General features: G+C 38.1%; 1 protein-coding gene across 4 annotated transcripts in view; it reads left to right on the plus strand.

Annotated features, from left to right (window-relative positions):
- Positions 1 to 23,833, plus strand: part of ZMAT4 (zinc finger matrin-type 4) — a 756,701-nt gene that overhangs the window by 237,822 nt on the left and 495,046 nt on the right. For all 4 annotated transcript variants that reach the window (XM_072635103.1, XM_072635102.1, XM_072635104.1 and 1 more), the window contains one exon: positions 2,848 to 2,937. In XM_072635103.1, the coding sequence (XP_072491204.1) occupies positions 2,848 to 2,937 (90 nt within the window). The remainder of the gene's footprint in view (positions 1 to 2,847; positions 2,938 to 23,833) is intronic.

The raw sequence follows: 23,833 nt of genomic DNA on the forward strand, positions 1-23,833 counted from the left end.
GATCCACATCTGCTGGAAGGTGGAAAGAGATGCCAGGATGGAGCCTCCAATCCAGACAGAGTATTTGTGCTAAGGTGGGGCAATGATCTTGATTTTCATTGTGTTGGGATCTAGGGCTGTAATCTCTGCATCCTGTCGGCAATGCCTGGGTACATAGTGGTACCACCAGACGATATAGTATTGCCATACAAATCCTTATGAATGTCAACATCACACTTCATGATTGAGTTGAAGGTAGAGTGTAGAATTCATGAATTCCACAGGATTCCATACCTAAGAAAGATGACTGGAAGAGAGCTTCTGGGCACTATAACCTCTCATTGCCAATGGTGATAACTTGACCATCAGGGAGCTCATAGCTCTTTTCCAGAGAGGAGCTAGATGCAGCAGTAGCCATCTCCTGCTCAAAGTCTAGGGCAATGTAACACAGCTTCTCCTTGTTGTCACACACAATTTCCCTCTCAACTATGGTAGTGAAACTGTACCCTCTCTCAGTCAGAATTTTCATGAGGTGGTCTGTCAGATCATGGCCAGCCAGATCCAGACAGAGGATGGCATGGGGAAAGGCATAACCTCCATAGATGGGCACAGTATGGGTCACGCCATCACCTGAGTCCATCACAATACCAGTGGTATGACCAGAGGCATACAGGGACAGCACAACCTGGATGGCAACATACATGGCTGGGGTTTTGAAGGTCTCAAACATAATCTGAGTCATCTTCTCTCTGTTGGCTTTGGGGTTCAGAGGGGCTTCTGTGAGCAGCACAGGGTACTCTTCAGGGGCCACACAGAGCTCATTGTAGAAAGCATGATGTCAGATTTTCTCCTTGTCATTCCAGTTGGTGACAATACCATGTTCCATGGGGTACTTCAGGGTCAGAATGCCTCTCTTGCTCTGAGCCTCATCCCCCACGTAGCTGTCTTTCTGGCCCATACCCACCATCACACCATGATACCTGGGGCACCCAAAAATGGAGGGGAAGAGTGCCCGAGGGGCATCGTCTCCAGCAAAGCCAGCTTTGCACATGCCAGAGCCATTGTCAACAACAAGAGCATCAATATCATCATCCATGGCGAACTTTGAAGTGGCAAGTTTAAACCCTGAAGAGAGAGAGGAGGTGGTGCCGCACCTGGAGGCAGGGGGGAGGCGAGTGCAAGCTGGGTGGGAGAGCTCACAGCTCTGCTTTAACAATTTAAAAAACATTTTTGTCCTCAATTCTTTTCCTCCCTCTTTTCCATCCCCCATCTTTGAGAAGGCAAGCACTTCGATTTTGATTATGCTTGTGAGATCATGCAAAACATGTTTCCATATTAGCCATGTTGCAAAAATCAAATAAAATCATAAAAATTAAGGAGTTTTTAAAAGTGTGATTCAATCTGCCTTCAGAGTTCATCAATTCTCTCTCTGGAGGTGCATAGCATTTTTTATCATAGGTTCTTTGGAATAGTCTTGGGTCATTGTCTTGATCAGAGAAGCTAAAACCTTTCACAATTCATCATCTTTACAGTATTGCTATTACTGTGTGCAATGTTCTCCTAGTTCTGCCCACTTATAGTATTCCATCACAATCATAGATTACAACTTGTTCAACTATTTCCCAATTGATGGGTATGCCCTAGATTTCCAATTCTTTGCTACCACAAAAAAGCTGCTTCCAATAACTCTATGAGCTAGTTAGCATAAACAGTGTAATTTTCTGTGATGATTCCAGATAAAATACTAAATCTCAAAGAAACAGTGACTTACCCAAGAACACAGAACTCATGTTAGAACTGAGTTTCAAACTCTGGTATCTTGATTCCAAGTTCAGTGTTCTTTCTACCCTAAGGCCCTGGAGGGAAGGGCATCTTTCATAAGAAAGTAACTCCTAGAAGAGAGCCCCAAGTTGATGGATGGGAAGCTCTGAGAAGGATCAGAAGATGGGGGCTGGTATTTAGCTACTATTGGTTATGTTTTTTAATGCAGCAATTCCTCATATGTTTCAGAGCAGATGATAACAAATTTCCTTCCCCTATTTCCAGTCTTTTCTTCTCCAAGGGAAAAACATCTCATCAGCTTTCAGCTTTCTGCATTGATTCTGTTTTCTAATTGAAATTATACCATTTGTATGATTCTTCGTAAGTCACTTAACCACTCATAGCTTCTTCTTGTAAAGCTAGAATAACAATCTCCTCACTACCTACCTCATGGGCTCATTATGAATATAAAATGTTAATAATAAAATCAATAGATAGCTACTAAATGCTTTCTCTGTGCCAGGATTGTGTTAAGTAGCACTACTAATAATAGCTGGCATTTGTACAGCACCTTTAAGTTTGCAAAGTACTTTACAAATATCATCTCATTTCATCCTGAAAACATCCCTAGAAGGTATGTGATAGTAATATCTTCCATTTTACTATTAAGAAAACTGAGTCAGTGACTTGCTCAGTCCCACAGTTAGTATACATCTGAGACTAGATTTGAACTTAAGTCTTCCTGATTCCAGATCCAATGCTCTATCCACTGTGCCACTCAGGGGAGAGTGTATAGGTGTGTCTGGGGGGGAGGGAGGGAAATTTACAAGAAACAAAAAGGATGTACAATGTCAAAGTGCAAGGGACTTTAGATGACATCTAGTTAGACCCCTTAATTTTTCAGATAAGGAAAATGAGGCCAAAAGGGATTCAGTGATTTTATGAAGATTATAAGAGATAACAAGTAGCTGACCCAGGGCTTGAACTTTGACCTTCTGATACCTGTATTCTTTACAGTTCCCTGGTATTTTTGTTCTATCTTACCATGTTTATGGAACCCCTTTTCGCCCAATTTCACCCTTTTCACCTTTCAATTTTCTTTCACAGAGTCGAAAACATGCAAGCAAAGTCCGACTGTATTACATGCTTCACCCTATAGATGGTGGGTGTCCAGCAAAGAAGCTGCGATCAGAAAATGTGAGTACACAATGCTGATAGAGGATTCCATTGCTGATTTGGCCTAATATTCTAAATGTCATTTTTACCACTGAGGATATTTTAAATCATCAACTTAATTGAAGACACTGTTCAGATTAGTCATAATGTTAAGTGAATTGGAATACTTTTCATTAAGCATAATATAGAACAATTTATACATACCTGGTCCTTTTTTTTGCCTGTCAGAACACATCATCACTATATTGGTTGGTTGTTTGGTTGGCTGCTGGCCTTTGTCTTCAAAGAGGACCAAAATGACATCACCATGATCAAGTGAAAATCATTGCTATAATCTATAATGCCAATATACATTCATGAAGTGCTTGATGTATGCAGATTATTTGGGGCTCTGAGAAAGATGCAGAATTTATCTAAAATATAATCCTGGTTCTTGTAGGACTCACAGAGTAATAAACATGTGCAGTGACTGGGACCTTGTGATGAAATAGCCCTGAGAGCAGTGAAGAGAAAGGATAGTGTGGCCATAAAGAGATAGTAAGCCCAGGCAAGGTCTGAGACACAGAAAGGGTTAAAATCAGCCAGATTACAAAGCAAGAGACAGGCAAGGCAAAGACCAAAGCTCACTAGAGGTCACATTTCAAAAGATAGCTCTTTAAGGTTTTCTCTTACAGGCCCTGGGAGTTAAGTAGAGCCAGCAATGTTATCCTCATTTTAACAATGAGGAAATTCAAACTATTAGGATATGAACTCAGGTCTTCTGAATCTACATCATTCTGCTTCTCAAAGAAACAACTTAATTTATAAAAGATGGCAACAGCAACAATAGTTATCATTTATTTATAGAGTATTTTAAAGTTTGCAAAACACTTTACAAATCTTATCTCATCTGAGTTTCACAACACCCCTGGGAGATAGATTCTAGTATTATCTTTATTTTACAGTTGCAAAGACTGGGAGAGGTAAATGATTTGCCCAGAATCATATAGCTAATAAGTGTCTAAAGCAGTATTTGAACTTGAGTTTTCCTGTTTCCAATCCAGTGCTCTGTCCATGGTGTTGCTGACCTGACTCATCAATTTTTAGATACAATAAGACTGATATATACTAGAGAAGTGTTACAAAAAACCATTTGGGGAGGTTATAATTCATCTTGGCTAAACCTGTTTCCTGGCTTCTTTAGCCATGCATAGTTTCTTCAGTGAATTCTATTTTTTCCCATAATTTTAAAATCATTGGTAACTTTTTCTTCTACTTCTCTAATTTGGCTTTTAAAATTCTTCTTGTGCTCTTCCAAGAATGCTCTTTGGGCTTGAGACCAGTTCATATTCCCTTCTAAAGTTTCATGTGGGAGTACAGTCTCAATGCTGACCTCTTCGGTATTTGTGTTTTGGTCCTTATTCCCATAGCAAGATTCTATGGTCTTTTCTTTTCTAGTTTGCTTCCTGCTCATGATGCCTACCTTTTTCCTGGCTTTTAAAGTGGATCTCTGTTTCTGGGATACAAGGGGCTCTGTCCCACGGTTCTTGTGCTTGGAACTTGAGGTTTTGTTTATTGTGGTCTCTGGTTCTTTCAGCTAGAAGCTAGAATGCTGCTGCTTACCTGATGCTGAGCTGGCTGGTGTGCCAAAGCAGAGGCCAGGTGAAGTCTTTCTGAGTTTCCTCAGATTTACCCTAGAGGTCACTTCATGAGGTGAGGGGGTGGGGTGGTCTGGCCACAGGAGGTCTCCTCTCCTGAGCTAGAGCACAGGCAGGCTCAGTGGTTGGTGAACCCCTTGTGCAATAGTGCCTTCCTAATTCCCCTGGCTATGCTGAGGCAAGCCTGGGGTCCTGGTGTTGGAGCTTATGGACTCCACACCCCTGGGGCTCAGAATCTCCTCCAGGTTTGCTGAGGTGTGGCTGTCTAGGACAGCTCTGGTCCTGCACTGGTCCCCTTCAGTCACAGCAAGAGGGACCCCTCTTTGTGATTTTCCTAACCCCTCTGGCTAAGAGACTGCTTACTTCTTTGGCTGATCCCACTGTTCCAGGGAAATATTTTCTGGGTTTTTCAAGGTCAACAAAGGGAGGGAGATAACATTTACAGATCACTCCACCATCTTGGTTCCTGGAAGTTCAAGTAAGTGACTTATAGACATTTACTCTGTGGGCTGATAGTCTCAGAAGTGGTTGTTGCTGTTACCCAGTGTTCTGCACTTCTTTCTCACTCAATTCCACTGCACTCCCATCCTAGGCTGATATATTTGAGAATTTGCAGTACTGTTACTGCTTCAGACCACCCAGGGCTTTCTGCTCGGCTTTGCTATGGCAGGGCCTGAAGTGGTACACCCTGTGTGCTGTGTGCTCCTCCAGCCCCATGCAACAGATCCTTCCCATTGACCTTTCAGACTGTCTTGGGCTGGAAATCTGCCACACTCTGTATCCTAGTGGATTCTACCACTCTAAAATTTGTTCAGATTTTCTTGTTAGAGGTATCTGAAGGAGTTTGTCATAGAGCTTAGGTGAGTACTTGTTCTTGCTTTGTCCATCCCTGACATACATAGGTTCAGGAAGCCGGAATGTAGGCCAAGGCTTATGGCCTATAAGCACCATTAGCTTGTGCATGGGTATTTTTCTTCCATTTTTGGAAAAATGGTAATGTTTTGACAGGTATAAAAGCATTAAAATTAGTGTTAATTTGTTGGAGTGCTGCTGTGCTTCAAAATAGGGGTGATCTGCTCAGATATAACCATGGGTATTGTGCTTAGAAAGAAAGATAATGTGAAAAGATGTCTGATATAAAAAGATCCCCGGATTTGAAGTTAGCTTGAATTCAAACCTGGGTTTGAAACTTAACTTTGTACAAATCACTTAACATTTCTGTTCTTCAGTTCCCTCCACTCCAAGATCAGACATATCATGGCTGGTAGGTATTACTGATTCTGTCTTGGGCCCTCTTCCTTTTTCTTTCAATACTCTCAGTGATCTCAACATTGTCCATGGGTAAAATTATCAATTCTCTGCAACTAACTCAGAGTTTTATGAAAATATTCAATCCAAGTCTCTCTCTTGAACTGCAGTCCTGGAATTCTTTTTATATTAATATATTTTCTAATGAAAATCCACCCTCTCTCTTTCCTACCTCTTCCCACCCCCATTCAGAAAGCCAGGAAAACAAAACCACTATGAAAAACATGTATGGTTATGCAAAACAAGTTCCATATTGGCCATGCCTACAAAATGTTTCACTCTATACCCTGAGTCCATCCCTTTTCTATCAAGAGGTAGGCAACATGTTTCATAATGAGTCCTCTGGAGTTGGGATTCATCATTGCATTTGATAAATATTCCTAAATCTTTCATAATTGCTTTTTTTGCAGCATTGTTATTATTGTATAAATTGTTCTCTTGGTTCTACTTCGTTTGCTCTGTGTCAGTTTACATAAATCTTCATAGTTTTCTCTGAAATTGTATCCATCGAATGTCTTATAGAACAATGGTATTCTATCACATTTCCATGCCATAACTTGTACCCATTCCCTAGTTTATAATGCCTCACCAGTCAGTTTGTAGTTATTTGTCACAAAAAGCTGCTATAAATCCTTTATTTTTTTTTGTACGTGTAGATTATTCTGTCTTTGTTATCTTTGGAATATAAACTTAATAGCAACAGTATCACTTAGGTCAAAGAATATGCACATTTCAAAAGCCTTTGTGGCATGGTTCCAAATTGTTTTCCAGAATGACTATACTAGTTCACAGCTCCACCAACAGTACATTAATGTACCTGTTTTCATAACCCCATCAATATTTGTCATTTTCCTTTTTCTTGCACTTTACCAATCAGAAGGACACGAGGTGTTACCTCAGAATTGTCTTTATTTGCATTTCTCCATGTTAGTGATTTAAAACTTTTTTTTTCATTTAGCTATTATTAACTTGGACTTCTTCCTCTAAAAATTGCATGTTAATATCCTTTAACCACTTATCAAATGGAAAATGGATCTTAATGTTATAAACTTGAATAATTTTCTATATATGTTAGAAATGAGACTATCAGAGAAACTTGATGCAAAGATTGTTTTTCTATTTACCTGATTTTTTTCTAATTTAAGTTGCACTTGTTTTATTCAAGCAAAATCTTCTAAATTTTATATAATCAAAATGGTTCATTTTATCTATTGTGATAACCTGTATCTCTCAGCTGGGCATGAACTTTTTCCCTATCTGAGATACATGAAACTTCTTCCTTGTATCGCTAATCTGTTTGTGATATCACCCTTTGTATCTAAACCAAGTACCCAGTTGGAAATTATCTTGGTATAATGTATATGACATATGGTATGAGATATTGAACCATACCTAGTTTCTGTCAGTCTGTTTTCCAGTTTTCCTAGCAGATTTTGTTGAATAGTGAGTTCTTGCCCCAGTCTTTAGGTTTATCATTAGGCTGGTAGGTTCATTTGCTACTATATATTGAATATCTATATATTGTATTATTAATCTTTCTATTTCTTAGCCAGTTATTTATGTCTGGGAATATGTAGACTCTCAAATATTTTATATTTTCCATAGTTATCTTTTTTGATATAGAATTTATTTGTTTTTCAGTTTTCAACATTTACTTCCACAAGAATTTGAATTCCAAATTTTCTCCCCATATCTCTTCACCCCCCCACCCCAGGATAGCATGTACCCCATGACCCCTTCCTCCAGTCTGTCCTCCCTTCTATTACCACTCCCCCCACTTCCATTCCCCTCCCCTCTCTTTTCCTGTAGGGCAAAGTATATTTCTATACCCCACTGCCTGTACATCTTATTTCCCAGTTGCATGCAAAAACAATTTTTAACATTCATTTTTAAAGCTTTGAGTTCCATATTCTCCCTCTCCCCCTCTCCTCATCCACCCTTATTGAAAAAGCAAGCAATTCAATTTAGGTCATACATATGCAGCCATGTAGAGCACTTCCATAACAGTTATGTTACAAAAGACTACCCACATTTCCCTCTGCCCTATCCTGCTTTCCATTTATTCCATTCTCTCCCTTGACCTGTCACCCCACAATGATGTTTGCTTCTAATTATCTCTTTCCCCAGTTTGCTGCCCCTTCTATTATCTTGCCTCTCCTATCACCTTTCCCTGCCTTCCTGCAGAGTGAAATAGATTCCTATACCCAACTGAGTGTGTGTTATTCCTTCCTGGAGCCGAATCTCAGGAGAGTAAGGCTCATTTATTCCCTTTCATCTACCCCCCTCTTCCCCTCCATTGTAAAAGCTATTTCTTGCCTCTTTTATGTCAGATGATTTGCTATATTCTACCTCTCCCTTTCTCTTACTCCTACTACATTCCACTCAACTGCAAATTTTATTTTTTAGGTCTTCTCCCTTCATATTTAGCTCACCCTGTGCACTCTGTGTTAATGCACGCACAATACTTATACATATACATGTACATACATACCTACACATATGCATACACATATATAATATACACCTACATACATACTCATACATACCTACACACACAATATGTGTGTGTGTGTGTGTGTGTATTTCCTCTAACTATCCCTAATACTGAAAAGGATCTATTTTCCATAGTTATCTTAAATGGGATTTCTTTTTCTATCTTTCTTGCTGGATCTTGCTGATGATATACAGAACTCCTGGTGATTTATGTGGGTTTATTTTATATTCTGCAGTTTTGCTAAGTTCTAAATTGTTTCAATAAGATAATTATTTTTAAAGTGTTTTGCAAAGCTTGAATCACTGTATAAATGTTAGCTATTATTATAATTTCAATTAGATTTTTAGTTGATTCTCCAGAGTTCTCTAAACCATCATATTGCCTAAAAAAGAGATAATTTTTTGACTGTCCTTATTCCCTCAACTTCCTTCTTTTGTCTTATTGTTAAAGCTAGCATATCCAGTAGTATATCTAGTACTATATATAAATATATATGTACAATATATTTCTGGTACTATAAACTAGTAATGATAACAATGGGCATCTTTGCTTTATGCCTGATCTTATAAGAAAATCCTCTAGTTAATCCCCTATTATAGATCATGCTGACTATGATTTTAGATATGTACTACTTATCCCGTTAAGGAAAGATCCTTTTATTCTTATGTTTTCTAATTGTTTTCTTTTTTAACAGATGTGTATTATATCTTATCAAAGGCTTTTTTTGGGTATCTATTAGTATAATAATATGACTTTGTTGTTTGTGATATCAATATTTTCAATTATGTCTATAGTTTTCCAAATGTTAAAATAATCCTGTATTACTGGTATTAAATCCAATAGAGTATTGTATTTGTGATATATTATTGTAGAATCCTTGCTAATATTGTATTAATTTTTTAGAAATCAATATTCATTAGGTATATGGGTCTATAGTTTTTTCTATTTGACCCTTCATGATTTAGGTAGTAAGACCATGTTTGTATCATAGAACAAGTATGTTGAAGCCCTTTATTTTCCTATTTTCCCCCTAAACTACTTATGTAATATTGGAATGAATTGTTTTTTTAATATTTAATAGAATTTCTTATAAATCTATCTGATCATAGGTAACCTCCCTCCCCATTGGGCATTTATTTATAGCTAGTCCAGTTGCTTTTTCTGACTTTTATGTAGGTCTGGGACCTCTTTTTGCATTAGTGCACAGCCTTGGTTTTCTTTCAGTTTCTGAACACTGGAATGCCTCATGTGGCACTCTGCTAGCTAACCCTCATCCCCATTGTCTGCAGGTCTCTCAGTTCCCCTATGAGTTCCAGGGTGGGAAATATGACTCACTGTGATTGTTTGTTTGTTTTTTTTAATTTCCCAATGAGGACTCAGTCTGCTATATTTTCCAGATCTTTGTGGAGTTGTGTTAGAGAGCTCAACTGTACTTCCTTATTCTCTTCTATCTTGTCTTTGACTTCCCCTATTAGACATTCAAACTAGATAATCCAGAGGTATTTCAAAATAAACATGTCTAAAACAGAACTCATTATCTTTCTTCTCTAACCCTCCCGTCTTCTAGACTTCCCTTTTTCTCTCTAAGGGAAAACCATTCTTTGGGTTGATCACACTCATAACTTTGACATCATCCTCAACTCTTCATTTTCCTTCACTCTAAATATCCAATTAGTTACCAAATCTATACATGTCTCCCCCACCATCTCTTCCATCTGATCCACTCTTTCGACTCACTCTGATACCCTCTTACTTTAGGCCCTTCATCACTGCTCACCCAGATTATTGCGCAAGACTCCTCACTGATCTTCCTTGTCTCAAATGTATCCTTTTTGTAATTCGTCTTCCACACAGCTGTCACTGGGTTTTTTCTTAGGTGCAGAACTCACTGTGTCACTCTCTTGTTCAATCAAGTCTAGTGGCCCTCTCTTCTAGGACAAAATATAAAGTGCCCTGTTTAGGATTCAAACACCTGGACTCAGCATAACTTTCTATCCTCATGATGCATTACTTCCTCTTCACTGTGTGATCCATCCAGACTTTTCTTCTGTCTCTCACACATTGTACCCCTTTTCTCATTTCCCTCAGCCATTCCTTGGCCTTGGAAGTCCCAGATACATAGAGTGTACTCCCTCCTTACCTTAATCTTGTGTAGTACCTCTCTTCCACCAAGAAGCAGTTCAAAATACTGCTTTCTGTACGACACTTTCCTGATACCTTCCAATTACTAATGATTTCTATCCCAAACTACTTTATATTTAAATATGTTGTATTTATTCTCCTTATTTTTGTTCTGTATTTATTATACTTATATATGTGCTTATCGTTCTGCCTATTAAGATGGAAGATCATTCACAGTAGGAATTGTTCCCTTTTTGGCTTTGTATCCCCAGTGTCCAGAACACAGTGGGCACTTAATATATGCTTATTAATTGACTAGGTAAGTATAATACTTGGGTTCCCTAACCTGACGGAGTCATCATGATGAAAGTGTTTTACTATTCTCAAAACTATAGAATTTTCAGTTATTTATTAAATAGTTGTCATGTCTCTTCATGGAGATCTTTGGGTGGTGTAAACTGTACAGTCTCCTTCAAGAGCCCCTTGCAATGTTTCATCATTTTGAAAGTAAAAAATATTAGGGTTTATGGCCTTTCAGCAAGTGGCCTTTTGTAAGTGGAATCTCTTATAGTAATTCACTTTTAAAACCATGGAAATTGCTCTTGGATTTGAAACCGAGGACTAGATGTGAAGCTTAAAATCCTCACAGGAAGGGCAAAGGTCACTAGGCTGGTAAGAGCATAGAAAGCCAGGCCACAGGAGGAACATTCAAGAAATCTGGGTTGTTTAGAGAATATAAACCATTAGCTGTCTTTGAGTATTTGAAGGACTGTTTTATGAAAGAGCGATTAGAAATGTTCTAGTTAGCCACAAAGGGCAGTACTAAGATCAGTGGGTAGAAGTTGGAAAGAAGCACTTAAATGTGATATAAGAAAAATCCTGTCCTAGCAATTAGAGCACCAGGAAGTTGATGTGCTGCCTAAGTCCATAGTCTGGGATCCTATGAAAAATCTTTATCCCACTCAGTTCATCTTTTTTTCTTGCCAAAACAAACAAAAAGCCCTAGCCTAGGTTTTTATTGATATTTTTGGTTTTTTATATCGCCTAGGTTCCCCCCTCTCCATAATCAAAGGAGAGGAGTTTACTCCTTTCCTGGCCTACACTCTGATCTATAAGCAACCAAAAGCACTCTTTCCTGCACTGGAATTGGGAGTAGGATTCCCTCTCCATAGCCACCAGTAGCTCCACCATGTCATGCTCTTCCTCACCCCAGGACAGCCACTCAGGACTGAGACTCAGCTCAGCCACTCAATTACCCCACCATCTGTAGGCTGAGAGCTCCAAAAGTGGTTGCTGATGTGGCAGTAGCTGCCACTGCCCTGAGACTGGGGCTGGGACTGGGGCTTGGGGCTGAGACTGGGGCCCTACCAAGTTCCCCTCTCGCCCAGGCGAAAGAGCTTTCTTACTGATCTTTGAAGCTGTCTTCAGCATTTGTGGGTTGAGAAATCTGGAAACTGCAACAGCTGCCCATGATTCAGCTCCCTGAAGCCTGCTCCAGTCCCTTCTGTGCCCACATAGTCCAGGCTAGACTGTGCTCTGCTGATCTCTGTGCAATAGACCCTTCCTGTTGGCTTTCCAAGTTGTCTTGGTCTGCAAATCTGTTTCACTCTGTCATTCTGTGGTTTCTGCTGCTCGAGAATTGATTTAGCATCATGTTCTTACAGGTATTTTAAGGGCTTAGGGGGGCAGCTGGAGCAGGTCCATGATTCTATTCTGCCATCTTGGCTCACCCTCTTTCCCCCCTAGATCTAGAATATTAAGGAAGAAAATAACACTTTGAAAATTAAAATTGGGCAAAGTGAAGCCAGTGAAATTATAAGAGATCAAGAAATAATTAACCAAAATATGAAAATAATAAAAAAAATAGAAAAGAAAGTGAAACATCTTGTAAGAAAAACAAGATTTGGAAAATAAATCAAGAAGAGAAAAAATAAAAATAATTGGAATAAGTGAACATTATGATCAAAGATAATTTTGATACAAGAATAGAGGAAATAATTTTAAAAAGTTGTCCTGAAGCATTAGAACAAGGGAGGGGGGGAAGTAGAAATATATAAAAAAAAATCCATCACCACTTAAAAGAGATCCTATAAGGAAAACTCATAGGAATATCATAGTCCAATTCTGAAACCCCCATTTCAAGGATAAAGTATTAAAAGCATCAAGACTGAAACAATTTAAATATGGTGATGCCACAATTAGACTCACATAAGACCTAGCAGCAGATTTATTAAAGGACTGCAGGTCTTGGAACACAATATATTGAAGATCAAAAGAACTGGGGCTGTAGCTGAAAATATCATACCCTGAAAAGTTAAATATTATCCTGAATGAAGAAAAGGACATTTGATAAACTTCTAGACTTTCAAGATTTAGTTAAAAAAAATCCTGAACTTAATACAAGAAGCATACATACAACAACCAAGAGAAATATAAGGTACATACCAAAGACTGATTATAAGGGATTCATATAGATAGACTGTTTACTATATATAGGTGTGTGTTTATGTGTATAATGTAAAATTTATGTCTAAGATTCTTAGTTATTAGATAATTCATAAGAAAGATTGGGGTAAACCTGAGTATGATATGAATTTAAAAAGTAAAACTCTTTAGGAATAGCTAAAAAAGAATAATTATATATAAATGAAGTCTAAGAGGAAGAATTGACACAGAGAAGTTAGATGGGGGAGGACAGGTGGTAGTTCTGGTAACCTATTTTCATTGGGAATGGGTTTAAGAGGGAACAATACATATATATTTAGAAGAGTATGAAGTTCTAAATTCAGAAGAAACAAAGCAGTAGGGGCATAGGGAAAGGGAGAGGGCAAGGAAAGTATCTTTAAAAGAGAGAATGAGGGAATAGGTAAAAGGGGGTTATAGAAGGGTGTTTAGATTATAGGAATGGGGGACTAGGGGAGGGATCATTGGAGGGGGGTAGGCAAATAAAAGGAGGGCAAGGTAGCGGGTAGAAGTAAAGTAGAGGAGGCAGAAAGGATAGGAAATAGGAGACAAGCACAAACAAAAACAATGATCAGGAGTAGAATATGTTTGGGAAAGTTATATCTATATGTATGTATATGTATATATATATATCTATAGCTATAGAGAAACATATTTAAACTTCATCGTAGCCTTTGGTGGGTGAAAGAAGGGAAAAAAAGAACAAAGTAAAAAGTGCACAGCAGAGGACAAAAGAAAACTCACAAGGAAGCAAAGAAAAGATGGACCATTCTCAACACAAAGAGTATTATTTATCATACAGGCATTTTTCAAATGAAAATTTATTGTTACATATTTAAACCCTCTCTTATGTAATGTTATGTACACTTTGTTTCTTTCTAACTTTGTATTTAAGTTCCAAAATTTAAGTTTATCATATGTTTTTGTTTCTTTTTTCTATTCTGTATTTGTGTTCTGGTGCTGGAGTCTAAAAAAAAAAAAAAGACTCAAGATGGGAGGAAGCCTTTGAGCAGCACTTGTTAAAAAGCCCAATTAGTCTAGTTTGGGGACAGTTCTCATCAATGTCCATTACTCTTAGCAACCTGAACATTTCAGGTTATTTATTTTATTTTTTTACCACTACTTAAAGATGGATAAAGTCTTTAAGGCAGGAAATCCTCAACTCCTGGGAGTGCAAGGATAGCGAATGTTTCCCTTGTCTCAGCCCTTGAAATCCTCATCTGTGAAATGAAGATGATTGGATTAGATGTTCATGGGGGAGCTAGGTGGTGCAGTAGATAGAGCACCAGGCCTAGACTCAGGATGACTTCCTGAGTTCACATCTGGCCTCAGACATGTATTAGCTGTGTGACCCTGGGCAAGTCACTTAACCCTCTTTGCCTCAGTTTCTTCATCTATAAAATGAGCTGCAGAAGGAAACAGCAAACCACTCTAGTATCTTTGCCAAGAAAACTCCAAATAGGGATCATGAAGAGTCTGACATGACTGAAACAACTGAACAAGTTCTCCAAATCTAGATCTTCTATGTTTTCTGTCTGTAGACCTGATTGTAGGGTGAGGAAGATGCACCTTCTGCTGAATATAAATGGGCTTTCTGATTTCTCTTTAAGCATCTCTCACCCATATCACTCAAGATATTCCATTGTCATCAGCCATGCTGAATAGATATTGCTGATGATGTGGCCTTTGACTTTTGCTTTATTCATATCTGTATCTTTGTCCCTGCCACTCTCTTTGCATATTTTTCCATCTTATTTTTTCTTGTTTTTCTCCTCCTTCTCTGTCTTTCGTCTCCTACTCTTTGAGTTGCTATTTTCCACTTTTGGCTTTTGACTTCTTTTGTCACATTCCTTGCCATTTTTCTGAATACTTGAACATATTATTTTCGTTTTTCTTCATATACTTTCCTCTCTGCAGTTCTACAGTGGTTCGTTTTCTTCTCTGGCCATAAGGGAAAACTAAATGGGGTATAAATATTTTATATTTCATTGCCAGACAGGGATATTAGATCTCAAGAGTTGATGAGATAAACACAGAATGAGACATTTTTAGAACTGGGGGATATCTTAATGGTCATCTAGTAATAACTATTCACCCTCCTCATTTTACACGTAAGCACAGGTGTATTTGTTTTTATCATTCTCTAATCTTTTCTCTTGTTCAGGTTCAATCATTCAACCTACAAAAATGGTGGTCGGTTGATAAGGAAGTTGAGGGAATCAGAGTAGTTAAACAGATTGACCCAGCTGGCAAAGCCAACTAGTAGGTGTTACAAGATTTTTGGGAGATTCATTTTGTTTTTGCAGACATTCAAAGAAGACCTGAAGTAAAGAGGAAGAATCTGTTGCTGTTACTTAAGGAACGAAGACAAAAGCCTTCTCTCTTCACTTTGGTGTCTTTGTCAAGAAAACCTCAAGTGGGGCCTGTCAGTTCTTTGTTTTAACTTTGTAGTACTTGTTATAAACTGCATTGAAGTTTTGACGTACAAAATCTCTCAGGTCTCTTTAGTATCATCAAAACTAAACTGCTTCACTCCTTAATTCCTTTTGTTCTCAATTGCTTAAGTCAATTGGTAATGTTACCAACCAGTGAGACGTAATAGCTTGGAGATGTCAGCATAACCCATCACTCTGGAGTCTAAACCCATTAAGAAGTAAACAAACTCACTTTCAAGGTGTTCCTCTACTGATCCCTAATTCTCTATATAATGAGTCAATGCACTCATTTAATGGACAGCTACCATGTACCTAGCACTGGAATAGGTATTTTATCATATTGATGAAGTATGTCCTTGTCCTTAGGGCCTTACATCTGAGGGCGGCTAGGTGGTGTAGCTGATAGAGCTCTGGTCCTGGAGTCAGGGAGATCTGACTTCAAATTTGGCCTTGGACACTTACTAGCTATGTGACACTGGACAAGTCTCTTGAGTTTTCCTCAGTTTTTTTACCCATAAAATGAGCTGGAGAAGGAAAGGCCAAACCACTGTGGTGTCTTTGCTAAAAAAACTCCAGAGTCAGACACAACTGAAATGACTGAACAACAATCACCATAATGGACATAAGACAACTGATACTGACTAAAAATTCAATAGAAGCCAAGAGAAAGAAGTAGGGGTAGTCTGGAAAAGGAACTGTCTGATTAAAACTAGATTTTAGATATCCTTTCATCCAGTTCTTCTCATTTTACAGGTTGAGAAACTGGCACCCAAAGAAGGGAATGGTATTATTTAGTGCCACACAAGTAGAAAATAACAATTAAAATTCAAACAAGTGCATTTTGAGTTCAGATCTAGTGTTCTTTGCACTCCACCAGATTTTCTGAAGGAGATGAGTCTTAGAATCTGGGTAGGACTTGGAGAGAGGAAGGGAAGAAAAGGAGATAATTTCAACCTGAGGAAGCAGCAGGAGCCAAGTTTTAGATAAATTGAACAAGGTATGGTACTGAGATAATTTCTCTGGCCTGGATGGAATAATAATCACATATTAAAGATTAATAGGAAGCAATAATCTTGGACAAATAAGGTGAAGCAAGGCAGAGGATTTTGAATTTAATGAGGTAGACAGTATAGATCATTGAAAAAAAGAGGAATGTGATAAATCCAAATCATAAAATCTTAAATTTGAAAAAAAAACCTTATTCTCCTGTTTTGAATATGAGGAAACTGAGGCCTGGAGAAGGGAAATGACTTGACAATCCCAACTTGATAAATTCCTCTAGGTAGTTCTGGGTTCAACAATGGTGGTGGAGTCCCTTGTACAAACTGAGTACCCAAGAGGCCTTTCTCCTCATTTCTGAATTAGATTGAATTATTTAAATTCCTTTATTACATCCAAGGTAACATCCATATTCTTGCTTATTTCATCCTCTTGAACCCTTCTAATCTCTTTTACTGTTCCTTAGTAGATGTTGAAAGTGCTTCTTATAACATTACTGAATCCTGCATGACTCTATCTTCATTTTCTACTTACATTAGATTCAAAAGTCCTTTTATCCCATTCTAGATTGTCATTTTTAATGGAACAAAGTACCTCAGGAGATAGAAAGTCTTGCCCAAAACATGATCAGTATCACAATTGGGACTTAGTTGGCTCTTGGGCAGGTCAGGATGGTAATGACCTGGATCTGGAGGCCAGACAGTTAGTTCCACAGGGACAAAGCGGGTGATCAGGAGATATGCCAGCAATAGGTAACAGGAAAATGTCCAGGCAAGTGGGTAGTTGGCAACAAAGAAGTGTAGGACTAGACAATAGGCAGAGGTCCCAGCTCATGGGCAGAGTGTCAGGGGAATTTGGCAGCAGGTAATATAGTTCAAGGCAGGAATATTAATTATCATATATCATATTGACAGTGTGAAGAAGCAGCATGATGTATTGGATAGAGGAATGTCTTTGCAATCCGGAAAATCTGGGTTCAAATCTTGCCCTGGCAATGCTAGCTGGAGACCATGGGCAAATATTTTAACTTTTCAATGTCACAGGTGACTCTCTAAGATTTTAATTTATATGTAAGTTGCTACTGGAATCAATTTCCCAATTGTGGGTTCCATATACTGTTGAAATCACACATCAGGATTGATTTATTGGTCCTTCCTCTTTACCCAAAATTATAACTTATTATATCTTTGTAGAAAATAAGTATGGGTCCCACATGTGTATAGAGGCCTTATATATATGGCAAGGGACTGTCCTTGTGTGTGTGGCTCCAAGTGAACCTGAAGAGAAATCTCTAGCCTCTTTTCCAAGGGAGACTTTCATTACTGCTGAAAGGAGAATAAGGGCGAGAAATGGGGTTGGAGGCCACATTTCTTCTCTCCTTCGAGAGAAGGGTTACTGAGCTAGACTATATCTGTTCCCTAAAATGTTGTTATTGTAGGGGATATGATTGGGTTCCATGAAACTTTTGATCACTTTGCCATTTTGGTGATAAGGACAATCCAAAGTTCTCTATCCAATCATTATCTACAGTGAACACATATGGAATACATATTGCAAAGCAACCTGTTTATTCAAATCTTAGCAAAAGAGAAATCAAAGAAGATAGGCATAGGAGAATATATACCAACAATGCAGAGCTCTCTCATTTGGAATGAGTTAACTCAGCTCAACTAAGAAAGTATCCATGATCCAAGGGGAAAATTCCTAAAGTCTTTAAAATAGCCAGTTGGGAATAGGGGAATAATGGTCTTCTCATGTCTTCCCAGTGTCTTCCTTCAGTAACCTAAAATGGTGTTGGCTTCTCCCATTTCTCAAAGCTGAAAGCCAGAAGCACCCAAATTATGTCTTCCCAGAGTGGAACTAAGTGAGAACTGAACCTCTTGCCCTGACCATCAAACAGGTTAGGGTTTTTATCTCCTCCGAGGAGGGAGTCCTATACCAATGGGTTTTGGCAGAGAGGTTACTAATACAATATTATATCAATATGCAGCTAGTATCTATTAAATCTATTATGTGCAAAGTACTTGAGGTAGACCATAATAACTGCCTTCAATCGATCTGAGGGATTAGAAGAATAGAAGAGGGATTAAATTTATTCTACTTGGTCCCAGTGAGGAAACATAAGGGGAAAAGGTAGAAGCTGGAGAATATTCAAATTAACATTTGATGCACAGACCTTTCTAAATGCAAAATAGATGACCCTGGAGGAAGAAGTAGGTTTTCTCTCAGTAGAAGTCTTCTAGCAAAGACTGGATGACCACTTGCTGAGTATGTTATAAAAAGAGTTCTTGCTCATGTACGATTTAAGACTGGATGACTTCTTACAATTCTGTGACTGTAATTCTATAATGAAACTCCAGCTGTGAATTCTGGAGTGGTAACAGGGGAGAAAGCTATGGTCCAGGTCCTTGACTCATTCTTGATCTTGAGAAACAAAGAAATATTGTCCCTTTGAATCACAGCTGAAGGGATACAGAGGATCTGTTCTGCTACTGGTTCCACCATGGCCTTATGTTCTTGCTTTATTTGTTACAACCAAAGTCTCACCTTTTATCCCGCTGACAATCCTATCACCTTCTTCCTGGTTTAAGTTGCTCTCTAGGTTTCCTAGCTTACAGCCTTATTTCTCAGGGAGAAGGGCACTGTACCACAGTTCAATGCCTGCTCTCTGTGCCTACGCTTCCTTGATGCAGGCTGTCTGTGTGTTCACACAGTAAGCTCAGTGCCCACTGATTGCTTACCTGGCTACCTTACTCAGCAGCTAGGTAATGCAGTGGATAGAGTTTTGAATCCGAAGTCAGAAAAGTCTGAGTTCAAATCTATCTTCAGAGACTTATTAGCTATATGACTTTGGGCAAGCCACCTAACCTCTGTTTGCTTCAGTTTCCTCATCTATAAAATGCGGACAATAATAGCACCTATCTCTCATGATGGTTGTGAAGATTAAGTGAGATAATTCTAAAGTGATTAGCACAGTGCCTGGTACATAGGAAAATTATATAATGCTAGTTATTTTTAATTACTATTTTGTTGTTCAGTTGCGTCTAACTCTTCATGACGTCATTGGGGTTTTCTTAGAAAAGATAGTGGAATGGTTTTCCATTTCCTTCCCTAGCTCATTTTACATGAGGAACTGAGAAAAACAGGGTCAAGTGACTTTCCCGGGGTCACACAGCTAGTAAGTGTCTGAGACCAGATTTGAACTTCGGAAGATGCGTCTTCTTGGTTCCAAGCCCAGTGCTCTATCTTCTGTACTACCTCTCCTCTCCTCTCCTCTCCTCTTTTCTTCTTTCTTCCCCTCTTTTCTCCATTTCTCTCCTCTCCTCTCCTCCCCCTGCTGCTACTACTATTACTCTGCCTTCTCCTCCTCCTCCTACCCCCACCACCACTATTACTACTACTACTACTACTACTACTACTACTACTACTACTACTACTACTACTACTACCACTACTACTACCGGCACCATCTATTTCCCACTGGCCCTGCTACTGACCACTATTATATCTGCCAGGTCTTTGTTTACTACTGATTGCCATACTCTGGTAATGTCTCTACTACATAGCAAACCTACTTAAGCACTTATTACTAGGACCTTGTTGAAGAGATATATCTATATTGATATTGATATCTGTATCTATATAGTATTAGACATAGATATCTTTATATCTTGCTAAGATAGACACACAGCTATTCTTCAGGTCCTGGCAATTCCTGATCTGTCCGGTCTCTTGACCACCAATATCCAGTACTGAATATAACCTTCTGCAGTGTCATTACCTAGACTTATTGTTGTATCTCTCTTTTCCTTAATTCCATTAGAGGTAGTCTCTAAAGCTCAGAGGTTTTAGAACTGAAAGAAAAATTGTCTAATACAAATCCTCTGATTTAGAGGTCAATCAGTCAACAAACATTTGTTATGTACTTACTACATTCCAGGGGCTGTGCTAAGTGCTAGAGATACAAATATAAGCAGAAAGAAAGATCGTCTCTGTCCCCCAATGAGCTTTTATTCTAATCAAAGAAGATGACAAATAAAAGGAAGTTGGAAGGGAAATTGTAGAGAAAGTTCTGTGAAGAGGAGTCAATAATGCAGCTGATGTCCGGCAAAGAGAAGTGATTTGACCAAGGTCACAAAATCAGTAAAGGACAGAGCCTGGATTCAGAAGGGGAATGAAGGGAATAGGCATCTACTACATACTAGGCACTGTGCCAAGTGCTTTATCTTATTTTATCCTCCTAAAAATCTATGAAATGGGGAAGTAACCCCATTTTATAGTTGAGGAAAGTGAGGTAAAATCTAATATTATCTCTGTTAGGTGGGAAATGAGGAGATATTTCAGGAAATGTAGGTGCTGTTCTGATTCTTAAAGGAAGGAGTTTATGGCTCCACCCTCCAATAAGAGCGAACAGCCTCTGATGAGGCTGAGAATAACAAGACTGATGGGATCTTATACATGGTAAGATTTCCAGATGATGAATTTACTGTGAAAAGGGTGTGGGCAAGAGCATTGGGGCATGATGGAGAAGCCAAATAGTTTCAGAATGAATGCTGCTGGGGAAATCAAAGATGTCTATGAGAATTGGCCTTGTCTGCTTCATGTCATTTTAAAACCTAAAATTTTCTTTATATCATACCTTGTATTGTGGTTAGGGTACCCTGTCCTTCAACCCACCCTAAGAGGCAATGGCCTTAATTGTGTTTGTTGTATGAGCCAGTCAGCAAGGCACAGGCTGCAGGAACTAGCTTATCACTGGCCAGTTCTTTATGTGTGTAATGTGCACCAGACTCACAAGTAACTTGCAAATATAGCTGCAGACATGCCTGTTGAACTGAGGGGACACAGATAGAATGAGATACATTGGTTTCCTTTTCCATAGTGGGGAAGTCCCAGCAAGATACCAAAATTCACTCAGGGGAAACTGTCCCTGAGGCCTCTAGTTTCTACCTTGCTGTTTCTTTCCCACTAAGATACCACCTGCTTCCTCATGTCACTTACCGTAACCAGCTGTTTACATTGCTTCTGTTGAATATTGTTTATCCTTCTACACTGTACTATCTGCATATGGCACAGCTTGAGTAGAAACTGGAGCCCATGCCATCTTCAGGCACAAAAGGCTGGATTGGCTCCGTTCCATGTTTCCACTATGTTGCCTTCCTCACTATGGAATACAACAGTTATATTCACAAAGTTAATATGTAAGTTGGTTGTTTAACCCAAAGTGGAAGTGAAATAGTAGCCAGTTAACAAAGAGAAAAAATGCTTAAAGTATAAAGACAAACAGTGAATTTCACAGGGTAACACAGTGGATAGAGCACCAGCCCTAGACTAGGATGACCTGAGTTCAAATCTAGCCTAATGTACTTACTAGATTTGTGACCCTGGGCAAATCACTTAACCTTGTTTGCCTTAGTTTCCTCACCTGTAAAATGAGTTGGAGAAGGAAATGGCAATGCTATATCTTTCCCAAGAAAACCCCAAATTGAGTTGTGAAGAGTCAGATATGACTGAAAATAGCAAATTTCCCAACTTCAGTAACAAAAACATCAAATTTTGAAGTAGCAATTGCTACCTTTAGCAGAAATACAAGTCCTACCTTTAGCAGAAAGACTTCTGATAGCTTTCTTGGATTAGCACAGTACCTGACAAACAATCTAAAAATGCTTGTTGGTTGATTGAATGGTGAGCTATGAAGAAACATGAATTCAAAAAACCTAGGATAATTCCACAGTCACAAAAAAAAAAATAATCGAGGAAATAATGGGCTCTAGTGTTCAAAGGAGCAAAGAAATTCAAGTTACAAAACCAAAATTTCCCTCTGAATGGGAAAAAGGAAGGATGACACTGAAAGTTATCTCTATGATGCAGGGTCTGGTAAGAGATAGGGGTTTTGTCCTTGCTTTGTCTGGGAGAAATTTGTACGATATATGCCCATCTTCACTATAAACAAATAAACGAATAAATTAATTAATTAATTAATGTGGTGTGTTCGGTAGGATTGCATCCTACTCCAGATATAAGTTGCCAAGGGCAGCCAGTACTCATGGTTTTAGGGGAAAAAATAAAACCAAAGACTGACTACTTTTGGTATTAGGAGTGAGTGGTCAGTGATCTTGATATGAGGAAGGAGGCCTCATTGCAGTGAGTGATTAGAGACACAAAACTGTTTCCATTCACCATTACTTCCTCCATGAATTGATATTTCTAAGAGTGAGGCACAGTATAAACAGGGAAGGATGTTTAAGATCTCCAAATGTGACAACATAAAAAGGGAGTTCAAATTTAAAGTCTATAAACTCTACCTTTATGAGAAAGTTAGAAAGAATACAGAATAAGAAGTAAAGTTTCAACATAAGAATTACCAGATATAATTCAAAACAATGAAAAGGAGAGACATAACTAGGACAAAAATAGTTAAGAAAAATTTCTTAGAAAGGGGACACTACAAAAAGACTGTTAATAAACAAAAGAACTGAAGGGTTGATTTTGATCCATGCAAGTAGCCAAAGATGGCGGTGGGCTGGGGCAAGACAAGTCAAAAGTAGTGGAAAGGCAGATAAAACATTAAGATAAATTAATAATTTAAATCAGTTTGAGAAACAAGATAGGTCAGACAAAAAGGGAACAGACTACTATAAAATAATAAGAGCAAAACCAATGTCAGGGAGAAAATACTGACTTAAAACAGTAAGGATATAAAAATCAAATCAAAAGAAGTAAATAGAGGGAAACGCCTAATAATCACAGCCCCACTTATAAATTGATTAAAATAGTACTGTCACAATTAAATAGAAGCAGATTCCTATAGGCTACATATTTATTTAAACAATCATAATGTAACATTATCTATGTTTTATTTTTATCTATTTTATTATTATTTATCTATTTTCCAATTACAGTTTACTCAAATTCAGGCACTACTATAATCTAGATTAAGAAATCTGATGAAAAAATGATGAATAAGAAAACAAACTCAGCATTTTTGGTTTGTTTGGGATTTTTTGCATCTGTTTCTCTTCCCCCCTTTTTGTAACCTAACAAATACCTTATACAAATAAACATATGTTGAGAATGAAAGTGAGAGGCAGGACAAAAAATGATGTGCATTAAGTAATTTTAAAAAAGTAGGAGTCTTGATCAGATCCTCAAAAAAGGAAAAATAAAAAGTCAAAAAGTCAAGAGAAACAGGGATTCAGCATCATGTTCAAAGCTAATGTTGATAATGAAACAATATTCATACTAAATACACATGTGAAACAAATGACATAGCATATAAATCCCTACAGGAAAATTTAACTGAATTGTAAAAAAGACAGAGGTAGTAACACTATAGTTATATGAAACTTTAATGATCTCTCAGAATTAAAGAAACATGATATAAAGATAAAAAGAAAAAAATATAGAACTAAACAAACTGATGGAAAAGTTAAAGCTGAAAGATGTATGATGTATTCTGA

Source organism: Notamacropus eugenii, chromosome 1 (genome assembly GCF_028372415.1).
Source record: "Notamacropus eugenii isolate mMacEug1 chromosome 1, mMacEug1.pri_v2, whole genome shotgun sequence".
NCBI classification, from domain to species: Eukaryota; Metazoa; Chordata; class Mammalia; order Diprotodontia; family Macropodidae; genus Notamacropus; species Notamacropus eugenii.